Below are 13,708 nucleotides of genomic sequence, written 5' to 3' on the forward strand. Positions count from 1 at the left end.
TTGTAAAAGACCATATAGATAGAAAGTAAAATAAAGAATAACTCTCTCTCTCTCTCTTTCTCAAAAAAAAAAGATCATCAATTTAGAACTCATCATCTAAAAAAAAAAAAAAAAATGTTCTAATCTTATCGCATAGAATTTTAACCTTTCAATTTGATTCAATTAACAATTAACAGTCACATCATTAATTAATTCATTAGTTAATACATTATGTGCATTACGTACTCTACTAATGATAGATTGTACTAATTGCTAGCTCTTTGATGCTAAAATAATTCTACTCTTTCATCCAGTCTTTCTCATTCTCTTGTACTTTCACTGTAAAGGATAAGAGGATAAAAAGTATACTTGTTTAAATTGACAAAAAAAAAAAAAAGGTTGAAAGATAAATTTGAATTTAAAAAACTGAATTGAATCTTCAATTTCGTCAATTTTCGAAGTAATTACTGATGCGTCGCCTTTAATAGAATCAAATCAAATTTAATTTGATTAAATTCTTAAAGGAATTGATATTATTCAAACAAATTGAGCATTAATAATATAGAAAATCGGATTAACGATAGGTCCGATAACTAATAACTGAACAGCTAAATAAGTTTGGGTAGAAATATGCACGGTTAATTTAAAACTTTAATTAAGAATTAATAATAAAAGCACAGGTAAACTTACTTTGCAGAATGATGCTTCTGTATTATCAGCAGTATTTCTGATTGATGAATGCTTATTCAGTTATTCGAATAGAACGCACATTTCAGGTTGTCAACTTCATCACTCATTGTGTCATTATCTTTCCCCTCTCCTTAAAACACTTTTTTGTTAAAAAAAAAATTTCATATGCAGGAGGAATAATCTTAAATGCATTTTGTTTAGAAAGACAATTTCAATAGTAACTCTGAAAAATATAATATACTCGTTGCGCCATAATAAGGATTTTAACATATACTGTAGATACAGTAGGATGTAATGAATAATTTTCAAACAAACCAAGATTACGTGTAATCAGCCAAGGCTTGGCAGAATAAGCAAGCCAAGACACACAGTGTCAAGTGTAATTAACTAAACTTTGACGGATTAAGCAAACAAAGACGCATTGTATTACGTGTAATCAGCTAAATTCTGACGTACTAAGCAAGTCACTAATATTTTTCTATACTTGAGCTTGGCTAGTTGTTCTAAAACAATGCCATAATCAAAAGAATTTCATAATAATCAATTCCACAATAAAAATAATTTCGTAAGCAATTCCATCATTTTCATAACAATTCCAATTTTCGAAAATTATTTTAAAAAAAAGCAATTATTTTAATAACAAAAACAATTTTATCAATTCCACAATAACAATTCTTAGTTATCGCAGTTATGGCGAAAATTTGAGTTCAATGAGATCAGAAAAGCCTAACGTATATGGTCTTGTAATGTTTCGATATTCGGACGACGTTGACCTTGCGTGCGTGATATGTCACTTTCCCCTTTTAATTGAAATATGGAAGAAATACAATGTAGAATACAGGAATGAATGAAAAAATATACATAAATCAAATCATCTGTTGTATATATTACTTCTAAAAAAGTCTTAAAGGCATGAAGTGTGAACTATCACAATTAAGGCGTAATTTACGGAATGAAGTGAGACATCAATTTATTCACCTTAAGTATAAAGACAAATTAGTATTTATTCAATCTTAATTTTATGAGGAAATTGGTTCAAAAGCACGAAAAATGTTGCTTCATTATTATATAAATTGTCGGAATCTAAGAACTGAATCCGATTTAAAGTCTAATACTATGAGCGACATGTCCGGAGAACTTTTCTCTTTTTTGATTTATCTTCACATGAATTACATGACATATGTGGATACTCTAAAACACTTAACTCTACACCAACTACATATTCTAAATGATATATTGCAAAACTTATGATCTGTAGCTTTTTTTTTCTTGAACTTTTCAAGTTTACTGCAGCATTCCAATAGATCAGGTTTTTTTATGCATAATGGAACCATCCACAAGAAATGAAATTATAAGTGAGAATTACACTTGATCATTCTATATGTCGTATAAATACTAATAAAAAAGTGACACATGAATGCCGTACAGGAACATTAACAATAACAACATAACTTTGACGCCGTTGCGCGCGTTCCAATCAAGAGAAAATGATGGAAGATGCAGAAAATTCTTCAACCAGTTGAAAGTTGTAAAAAACCCGAAGAATAAAGAAGGTCGCGACACATATAAGTTAACCAAAACTATAGTTCGATGTTGTTACCAATAGCTAAAGGTGATGGACTGAACAAGAAGTTAAGGTAATACTATAATGTACCATTCAATGCATTCCTGGAAGGTTAGACTAATCTATACCCAAAATAAAAAGTACATCCACAAATTCGCAAACACCATTCCGTATACTCTATTCGGCAAACGATAACTCAACTCAAAGACGATCAAGGACGCCAAATCAAATTAAATTTCAAATCTATCGTACTAATAAACGAAGCTACAAAGTTAGTAATGAAAATATGCTGCTTTTTTTATCAAATGAAATTGAATGAGTTTATATAGACAATTGAGAAATATTGCACAAGTATGAAAATCAATGCTTGTAACAGTCTTTCAAAACAACATTACTTGGAAAACACAATGCTTCAGTTTGAAATGAAGAAAGGATAATTTAAAAACTCAAGTCTTTGCCCATCTTTAACAGCAAGAAAATAACAATGAATAACTATGAAAGATTCGTATCTGGAAACGGTACATAAATTTAGATGATCCTAAAATAACCGAAACAATATCTTACTTGAGAATTATCTCTATTAAACTAGTTAACTAGTACATTACTACAACTTGTTACGTGAATCGCTTTAATGAATTTAAACATGAAAAATAAGATGAACTCAGCGGTTCCAGAGGATAATTTATTTGATTTGATCCTAATGTTTAAAGTTATGGATGGCAAACTTGATGCTTACCATTGCTTGTCTTATGCCGTTAAAGATACACAAAAAAATATTTCATTCTTATTGCTAGTTTACAATTTTTCATTTACATAACAAAGAAAAGATAACTACTAAGTTAACCCAATAAAACCCACGGAAGTTTCATTTCATATTGGTGGATAAGATATGAATAAGATATGAATAACTTAATTTCCAGCCAACACCTTCTTCGATGCGGCAGACTCGATATTATCTTGCTCTGGAACCATATCGGAAAATTTCCTTTTACGTGTTGCTTCTTTTTTCTTATTTTCCACAATTCGAGAAAGAGTTCCATAAAGTTGTGCAGCAACAAATTCAGATGCCTTGAAAAAAAAACTTCAAGTAAAGAAAGTGAGGGAAATAATCATTTTACAACCAAATAAATAAATCTTTTGAAAGCTGCAGAGTGAAACAAATAACAGATCTACCAGTGAACTGGATTGTTACCGCAAATCTGCAAGCTTCCTGAACATTATTTTAAAACTTCAGGAAAAATACAATAGCATCCAGAACATAACTATTATAATCAAAGCTGAAACTTCACAGGAAACGAGATTTTGACTGAGCCCGACTCCTAGAATCATCACTGAATGGCTTTTTCCATTTTTGAAGACTGATAATGGCCGACTGATATAAAAAAATTTAAAAAGGTTCAATAACACATAAAGTGAGAAAAAAGGTTGCAAGAAATTCATACTGTAGCAAGAAAAAGCGCTGGAACTTCTGAATCTGGTGCTGTAGCTGAGAACTTCACCCGTCTCATTGATAATTTTTCAACGATCATATCCGGAAATATCTGCGAATTTAGTACTACCCTTTGGTTGCCCATTACTCGGCCGACTAAAATATCATTTGATTTAACGAAATTTTAAATCAAAGATTACTTCAATAAGAAATCTGACTGAAATAATAAAAAATCGCAAAATGTTCATTTTACAGTACTAGGATAAAAAGAATGTCACTACTTGAAAATTACGATGAAAATTCAAAAAGCCCTTCATTTTTTTTGTATCTCAGCTAAGAGTTTCGCGCAGTGAATATCCTTCCTTATACCTAAGCTAATTTTATTCTTTCCGATGACCATTAAAAACAAACGTTAATTCTCATAAGTAGCGTCCTCAATTTTTGAAAAAGACATCAAACGTAACTTTGCTAAAGAAAACTGTAATCTTTCGTGAACTGTAAAAATCTGACAAAAGCGCTTCGTAAAAAAAAAGAAAAAAAATGTCTACAAAAAATTAATGAAAAATGAGGAAAGAAAAGAAAAAAAAAGAAGTAATAAGACTCATTACCGATTCGGTAAGTGTAAGGAGGCTCTTCACCCCTTTCGTTAATACGTAAGCAAGACATGCCACGCTCTACCCATGATTTTGCCGAACTATCAAATGAATGTAATTTACACACTGCCTAAAAGTGAAATATACTTCATTACTTTTTGGTATATTACTAACAGAGCTACAACTTGTCAAAGAAAAAGCTTAATCATCAATATGTAACTTTAAACTAACTTTCCTTAAGAAAACTTACACGATATATATTTATTTCACCTTCCTCACCAGTAACAACATCTAGCTTTGGTGGGACTGATTCATCTATCTCAGAAGGTATAATCGAATTATCGTCGTTAGTAATTGAACTCGACGAAGCAGAGATCGCTTCCAATTCCTGTAAAAAAACAAGACAATTAGTATAACTTTCAAAATTGGAGTAAATTTTAACTCCACAACGGGAAAACTTGAGAAAATTCGTCCCGAATACATTTTTAAAAGCCAATAGAAATTCAAAAATGCTAAAATCAAATGTGTGACGCAGTTGGGAAACAAAAATGACGCCGCAGAGCTATGATAGTCAAATTTGGCAGGAAGGGAAGTGCAAGAAGAGTAAGTACTAATGCGAAAGAAAAAAATTACCATAAAGAGTGAATGGTTGAAGTACTGTTGAAGTACTGGTAATATTTCCAGAAATGTAGTTCTCAAAATGGGTTAAAAGAGTATTAATTAAAAGTTATAACCACTGAAACTCACTGCAACTGACTCTTTTGATTTATGGTTACCGATAAAGGAAGATGAAGCTCCTTTTTGTTTGATTTCCTCAAATACTTCCGTGACACTTTTCGGAACGTCACCCCTGGTTTCACTATTTGCTACGATAAGCTCACTTGCGGAATTACAAGCGCTGGTTTGTTCGCCCATTTTATCCTGCCAAAATTCATATCATAATTATCAGGAAATCTTAATAATTCATGGCCCCTTTAAACAGTAGTAAGTTAAAGCTTCGTTATCTATTAACCAAATATTACTGATTTCAATGTAATCGTAGAACATATTATAAATACTGCCTCGTGAAACTCGTTAATTTAGCGAGTCTTTCGATTTACAGTTTCGAAAACATATCACACTAATTTAATTAAGGAACCATTTACTTACTCTAAGCTACAACAAAGATAGGGACAAAAAAGTGAAGCAGAAGAGGAAAAAAAACATACTTCCTTACTGATGATTACTTTCTCTGACAATTTCGAACCAAATACAAAACTGCCAACAGTGTTCTTTGTCGCTTCCGCATTTGAACTCTTTTCTGGTTTATCTTTAGCGAGTGTCTTGCCCAGATCTAGTTTTATATTTTTCTCATCGGCCTTGAAACCACTCTTACTGGCTGACCATAGCTGATCTGCAGCCGAAGACAGCTTCGAAGACTTAAATGCAAAACGTTTCGTTGTCATAGGTTGATATTTTGACTGAAAAAATTTTCAAATTAATACTTCCAGCCATGAAGGCATTGATAAGAATTGACGTCTACTCTTCGTCAGCACTGATAAAGGTTGCTGCTTATCACTAAAATATCTTGCAATGTAATTCTCAAAGAAAAAAATAAATGAAAACACGGCGTAAGAACAAAAATGCCTGCAATTATCGATCGGTTATGCAAACTGTTTGTCAAACCGGTGAAGTGGTAATTACCCACCGAAGCTGCTCACCAAAAAAATACCTGACAAATGGGTAACTCATCAAGGAACCAAGAGAACTTGACAAACCCGAAACACCCAAAAAATCACCACTCACCGGTGTTTGCAAAATGAATAAGAACCTGTCTTCCAGTCCACCGGGATTTTATCAATTGTCTCTAATTGCGTCACTGTTTCCATCTCTAACTGACAATATCCTCAATCCCTGGCATAATTGTTGATTATATTTACTTCATCATTTTTGCAGTCCCTAACTTCTCTCGCTGTTTTATAGCTCTCATTAGCTTTCTAATGCCTCTCTTGTCTACAATCTTTCACCTTTCGCATATTTTCTGATTCTTGCACTCAGTAGTTATACATTTCTCCCTCTGAATTCTCTTACATTCCTTTCAATCTCTGCCACTTCTATGCTTACAATACTTCCATTACTGTCACAATTGTTGATTATTTTTCAAATCCTTTAATACTAATTAATTTTTAAATCCCCGTCTTCCCACAACACCTGTCTCCTTAGTTGCTGTCGCAAGCTCAAGTTCAGATTCTTCTTTGACACTTACATAAATAGCCTTACCTGACCAGTTACTATTCCACTTGTATTTCGTAAAATTTAAACGTTAATTTCACAGTTTCAGCTTATCATAGCAACATTCCCTTTTCCACGGGAAGTGTTTTTTTTTTTTTTTATGAGCAAAGAATATCAAAAATGTTCACTATGTACTCTTTCTTTCTTACACCTTCCATCCTGTTACAAATCTCTCTCTATCCCCCCCCCCCACCCCACAGACACACACACATACACACACACACACACACACATACCATACACATACACACACATTCACATAATACGTACAAATTTACTATCTGGTGATTTATATCAATGAAATATTTTGATGGCTCTTTCGACATAATACATCATTTTGGTTGGTCCGAACTTGAAGAAATTGAAAAGTTCAGAGTACTTTTTAAATGTTGTCCGATTTTTGATCTGTTAAAGATTAAGGTTATGTGATAAATATCAATTAAGCATCTCTGTGAAATAGAGAAAGTGGAAAGTGATATGACAAGAACTTGTTCACCCACATGTTCAAACAACTACACAATTTTCATCTTGATAATTTTTATTTTTTAAATTTGAAATTTTTTATTTTTTGATTGTTTACAACATTACTTTTAAATATTATCTCAAAAAGTTGACCCATTTCGTTCATTCTTACTGATCTACAAATCTGAATCAATATCTAGAAATTTCTAAATCTATATTTAGGTATTTTCACATATCTATCCATTCGGTATGCTTTTCATTTCAATTTTCCACGAATTTCGAAGACATTACGTTATCAAATATTCCTCTTTGTAACCAATTCGTCACTGTGACCCAAACTGGAAACTCTCTACTCTCGACTAACCCACACATCTTACTTCTTCATCATCTCGAAACTATAGCTGTTCACTATATTTTGTTTATACTTCTCTATCTTTTATCACTTTATTACCCTATCATTTACGCTTTATCTTTTCATCTTTCATTTAATTCACTGCCATCTGTATTCTCATTTCAATATTTCACATTCGTGAAATTTATTCAAATTTTTATTCCAAGGAAAAGAACGTCACTACTGTTGCATAATCATGACATATGAAAAGAGTCACAGTAGTTATTTCTACCAGCTTGAACTTTTTCACCACGTTCTCAGGGACTTGTCACCCCTTTTTGTCATTTTGATCTATCTTATCATTCCGAATATATTCCGTTCGTGATGAGTCATCCGACTAAATATTATAGAATTCAGCAAATGTTTCACGCTTGCGTTAATTTCAACGAACAATGAAATATATATTAATACGGGAAAATATGAACGTAACGGATTTACCTGATGAGATTATTGAACAGATCTGTTCATATGTTTCACCTGTTCAGGTTCTTTCTCTTTCTCATACTCAAATAGAGCTTACTTACTTAGGAACAGGAAGTCATTCACTCCCTTCTATTTGTTTCTTTCGAAAAAAAGGTGCAAGGAACAGTAGTTTGCTCAGCATAGAGTGATATAGGAGGGTTTAACATTCCTAGAACGATATCATTTGCTATCAGATTCCATCTGGTACCACTGATAGCGGTTGCATCTTAATTATATCATTTCTAATTTGTACAACTGGCTTCAGGTAGATTTGAATTACTGAAAAAAACTTTGGCTATCATCATTAAGCTTCGAACAACATTTCCTTATTCTTTCAGTTATGTTTGTCAGGATGGGATAGGGTCAGCAAAGGATTCAGAGATATGCTACAACAAATATATCAGAGCTTTCGTGTATTGAATACAATTACAGGACAAGATTGCAAATTCTTTGAGCAGTTTTGTTTGCCACAAGCTTATGACGATGAGGTTAGCTTCTTCTCATTATATATTTTTGCGGAAACCATTATGATTGATTTTTCAATCGCCAACTTTCGCTTAATTCCATTAAAATATAGCAGACCAACCCCAATTCTGTTTAGAGAAAAATTTACTAACTATAGGCATTTCTTCTTTTTTCGTTTTATTATAATACATCGGTTTAGATCCTTACAAGAAAGCTCGAAATCGTTATTCGAAATATTTTCCTACATGTCACGATGCTTACCGTCTCTGCGGGAACACTTTGTGCAGGTAGAAATCTTTGACAAAAAAAAAGTGCAATTTTGACAAATGCAAAAAAATTTTTTTGATAAATGACGATTAATACAATAGCACTTATAAACATAAGTATAATGCTGTTGTATTTATCATCGCTTTTAAGACTGAGCTTGAAGATAAGATCCATTGCACCTTGGAATCGGTATGGTTTAACGTTTCAAAGTATGAAAAGATGTAAACCTCGAAAGCCTCAGGATGTTTGGCAAACATTTTGTGAAGCGTTTTTAAGGATAAAAAAGTTGATACTAGGCCTAATGTAGGATTTCAATATTAATGCCGTTGAATCCATGGGAAACTAAAATCAACTCTTCCTTAAAAATTATAATAGTTACTGTTGCTTCAGTTTTACGATACATCGTCAAATTTGAACCCATTTTGTTAATGCCGAAACTTCGTTTTCTTCATATATTGTTAGGCGATAAATGTGGTGTTCTGACTAACAGTCATGTATTTAGCAATTTCACAGTAGCTCGGTTTGTTCCTTTTAAAGTAGTCATGATTTCACCTAATTTATATTTATTGTTTTTAATGATCAATATTCTGCCATTGTAATTACCAAAAATATAGACATCTAAAGGTCCTACGATTCTCTTCATGTTGATGCTAACAAGTGGCATTATTTTTGAAATTGATGGCTGTCCACATTATGGAGCTATTTTTTTAACTGTTTGGAATATTTCCTCTATAGAAACTTTTTAGAAAGTTTGTCAATGAGTTGAAGTTTTTGGAACTATCGGTGACGCTGTCGCCAGATAGCGAAAAATTTATAACATGCTGTAGTTTTCGAAAGCTGCTTCGCTTCCTGATGGAAATAACTGGAAACACTGGTAAGTTCTCATGACCAGTTGGTTGGTTGTTCTGTTTATGATGTGTTTCTTTGTGTTTATGATAAAGTTGTACTCACATACGTGAGTGCGAGTTCCTTATTTTGTTGTAAATAAACAGGAACATCTGCCAAACTTGAAATAAGAATTGGCAATTTTCTTCCTGTACTTTGTTTTTTTTTTAAATAAATGGTACTTCTTGATAGGCATAGATTGTCTAAAAGTATGAACTTTTGTAATATTGAATTTATCGCGAAACTTTTCCCAACCTGCCGTCTAAATGAATAAGATAAATGAAGTTAATGCATAGTTTTTGTGTGAGGAACGGGTATGAGGAATTTTATGATTAAATGAATGAAATCAGTGAGATTTCGGAATGAATATGTCTTCGTTTTCAGGAACATGGTCTTTATGTCTCAAAGATAAAACCAAACGAGCACAAGGATGGTTCTGCCCGTCGGAGTTGTCGTCTTATCGAGTTATTGCCTTCATTGCATATGTGAGGACAGTACTGGAGTTGGGTATATCTCTTCATACATTACAGCTGATTGATGAATTGAAAATATCTCCTTATATGATGGTTATGAAAAAGAGACGACGTTTTCTCTACATGTATGATGAGTACAGGGTAAGAATAGTTTTACATATCTGCAACAACTTTGCCTGTATTATTCTGGATACCATTCTGGATTCTCCTGATCTTCCAGAATTTTCAATCTTGTATTGATCTGCTTGATATGTTTTTAAAACATGAATTCGGAATTTAGCTTTGGTATTCCTTATATCAAGCTTTCGTGTAGCTTTCGTGTTTCTCTTGTTTTTCCCACAAAATCCTTTTAAACTAGGAAAATACCATCCATAAAGTCGAAATTAATTTAGTCATCCTGATTCTTCACTTCTGTGTCAAGATGAAATATTTTATGAAAAGCAGTGGGTATCTGGATGACAGGTTTTTTCGATTGTTCTGAGAATCTTTTTTCAGCAGTGCGAGAATTTGATTCTATGCTATGATATTGGAATTATTGCACCGTCGTTTCCTCCTATTGATGATAAATACTACCAGTTACAACAGGTCGAAATAATATCTTCACATGTTCTTTACAAGGATGATTTCTTGAAATACCTCTCGTTAGCATCAAGTAAGTTTGGCTGAATTAATGAAAATCTTTCAGGTTTTGAAATTAGCAGAAATGCAATAAAAACGTTTTCACATACTAGATCTGGGTTTGGATAATAATTATTTTCTCACATTGATGTTTAAATGGTTGGATCATATTGAATTGTAATTTGCATTCTGCTGATGTGGAAAGTGATTTGGACCTTATAGTGTAGCATATATTGGCTTGCTTGCAGAATACTAGTTTTATCTTTTTTCATGTTTTCAACTACTGAAATGATCGTGAACATAGGAAATTGAATAATTCATATTTCCAATTATATTAATTGCTTGTCATCAATACAGATATCAAAGTTGTACGCATCCTCTTACCATGTCATTGGACCGAAAGGGTGGAGCGATGCGCATTTGGATGTTTCCTTAATGCTGATTTTGCATGTTTCATGAAATATGGATGGGCTTCATTATCATGTTACCTTCCTCGTGCTTCGCTTGTTTTTTCCTAAAAACTTTTGATTGGGTGTTGATTTGTTTTTCTGTTTATACAAATCAGATTCTGCTGTTATATGTTGACCGATAACTGATCTCGTGTTTACCTGTATAGATATTGTTTTCAATTCATTCTGTTTTGATAATTTACATTTGTTTCCGTATTTGGAATTGATTGTTCTTAATGCTCGAAAACAGCAGAAGCTTTACGTCCACAAGCATCTATGTGAGGTGCATTTCTCTTTGAAACTAGTGCTTTATTTCCGTTGCCTTTGTTGCATCGTAGAATTATTTCTGTATTGAGTAACAATTTTCAATAGTTTTTGTTCAACGTTCTGCAAAGTTCTTTTCCTTCCTCAGAATTTCTATGGTATTTATCCGTCTTCCACATCATTTGACATATGATATCTCTTCAGTGCGTTCCTCAAACTGCAAAATCTTATGATCATATAGTTTTTAAGTGTATTTACAGAATTTCATATAAACGAAGTTCTAGTAATGTGATTCGAGTGACTTGAATATAAACTGTACAGAATGCATTCATCGGTTAGTTAGTTCGATTTGAGGTGGTAGGAACGAAATTACGATATGTATTGAAATAGGGGGAAAGAAGGGGATGATTGGAAGGTGAGAAGTTTGAGTTTTCATCTTACTAAAGCATCCGATTTTTTTTAATTGAAGATAGAAGTAGGAAGAAATGAATCCTGTTGAAGTGAGATGACTGGAAGCATGTAACATTCCAATGTTGTTATGATATGTACATGTGGTGACGAGATTAGAAGCAACATTAGAAGTCAGCTCCTCTGCTCTCTCTCTCCCCCATATGATCATTCGATTTCATCTTTCGGGATGATAATTGAAGATAAAGATGATGTTCTTTTCTAGGGTACAATAAGAAGATGGAGAAAATGGATGAATTAGTGTTGTTACTTTGTCTGAAAAATTCTTTCTTCTCTCTAACTCGGATGATCAGTGTTTGTATTTAAAAAAAAAGGCTTATTCCAGCAAAAACGGTGTTTGATCTTCACTTGATAACACTATGCTTTATGCAAATAACTTTGTTTTCTTCTTTTTTTCTGAAGTGCTATACTACTATTCATACCTGAGCTTCTTTTCTGTAACATTGACTACTTATTGATATTTGTTGAGGTACATTGTGTTAACCTCTTTGGTAGCTTGTTATTATGCTCCGGTTACATTTTTATTGTTAATGCAGATTATCCTTGAGTACTTAGTCGAGCAACCTGAATTCATGTTACATTCAAAACGATAAAGTCTTGTTTTCTTTTTAATGTGTTTCTTTTTCTTTTGTTATATTTTATGCTTCAAATTCCATCAGTTCAAGCTTTTAACTTTCAAAAGTTTATCCAAAGTTAAGGATATATAATAATACCATAACATTTATGCACGTATTTTTGATCGTTATTTGCAAATAGGTATAATTCTGTGCAGAAATAATTGATGAATTTAAACTTTGTTAAAGTACGCAGATTTGCAATTCGTTGAATAAGAATATATAAGTTAGACATGGAATAAAGTTCAGATTCTTGGTGATAAGAGCAGTGGATTTTATGCAGCAATTACTGCAACTTTTTAAACAGTTCATTAACATAACTAGATATGAGATATGGTAAAGTGCTACATTCTTAGATGGTCTTTGATATTGTCGTGCTCATAAGACCGCTGACTTATCTACCAATTTCAATCTCTTCTGAATTCATCATTGAATGGTTTCGTATGTTGCATCATTATTAGTTTTATACCATCCTTCCTACTTCTCCACCTTTCTCAGAATTTGAAATGTTTTCTTTAAAGATGATAGATTGAAAGCATTTCACTATAGATATGCTTGTTTAGTGATAGTTTCAGGTATTTAATTCACAACATATTGGATTTTAAATTTCACTACGGAAAACAACCTGAAAACAAGTTTCCTACTCGTACATATGTGTTGAACTTGGAGGAAGGAAATAATATTGGACAGATTGGTGAAAATTCTTCATATACAAGATTGTTTATTCAAAGCAACTTCATGAAACGTCAATTTAAATGAGAAGTCCTGCAATTTCTTTCTGATTGTAAAACTATTGGGTTATTGTGACTGTAGGAATAATAGTAATTAACTTAGATGTGAAGATACACCTGTTGTACGCGTATCACTTTAGCAGTAATGATTACTGCGTAGTGATAAATTGGCGTAGCCATGTGAGACTAAGATATTTAATCCTTATGATACCAATCATTCGAGACAAGTTCTTCTGATAACGCAAATATATTTTGAAAACGGATGATAAAGTTAAACTACTACATGCAATACTGTAATATTGCAATTGTATACGCTGTCAAATGTATGGTAAGAATAACGACTGACATTAGTGCATATCAAACATAACTTTCAAAATTTTAATAATTTGATTCAATAAATCAGAACTTTTTTATTTTGATGCCCATGCGACCGATCGATGAAACTGTCGAATTAGTCTTCGATTTCCTATTCTCGCTTTCAAAAATCGATCAGATGTTAGCTGATATTATTGGGCACATCATGAACCATTCTAATTATTATACAGAAAAATTTATTTGCAATTTCACCCAAACTTCCTTGTAAGGAACGAAAATGCTTTCATTTTATTAGTAATTTATAAATGAATTATAGGA

General features: G+C 32.4%; 2 protein-coding genes across 2 annotated transcripts; one reads left to right on the forward strand and one right to left on the reverse strand.

The window, feature by feature from the left end:
• Window positions 1–2,935: 2,935 nt before the first annotated feature.
• Window positions 2,936–6,123, reverse strand: LOAG_07914 (RanBP1 domain-containing protein; the record flags this gene model as incomplete). The annotated part of the gene is made up of 8 exons (XM_020447566.1): window positions 2,936–3,301; window positions 3,676–3,818; window positions 4,271–4,385; window positions 4,506–4,643; window positions 5,003–5,176; window positions 5,464–5,715; window positions 5,740–5,812; window positions 6,041–6,123. The coding sequence occupies 8 exons, from the start codon at window positions 6,121–6,123 to the stop codon at window positions 3,143–3,145; spliced, it is 1,137 nt and encodes a 378-aa protein (XP_020302217.1). The 3' UTR covers window positions 2,936–3,142.
• Window positions 6,124–7,798: 1,675 nt separating this feature from the next.
• Window positions 7,799–11,157, forward strand: LOAG_07915 (hypothetical protein; the record flags this gene model as incomplete). The annotated part of the gene is made up of 8 exons (XM_003143447.2): window positions 7,799–7,864; window positions 8,180–8,329; window positions 8,506–8,593; window positions 8,964–9,093; window positions 9,320–9,447; window positions 9,843–10,072; window positions 10,427–10,583; window positions 10,907–11,157. The coding sequence occupies 8 exons, from the start codon at window positions 7,799–7,801 to the stop codon at window positions 11,065–11,067; spliced, it is 1,110 nt and encodes a 369-aa protein (XP_003143495.1). The 3' UTR covers window positions 11,068–11,157.
• Window positions 11,158–13,708: the final 2,551 nt, after the last annotated feature.

The sequence above is a fragment of the Loa loa genome (assembly GCF_000183805.2).
Source record: "Loa loa unplaced genomic scaffold supercont3.80, whole genome shotgun sequence".
Taxonomy (NCBI): Eukaryota; Metazoa; Nematoda; class Chromadorea; order Rhabditida; family Onchocercidae; genus Loa; species Loa loa.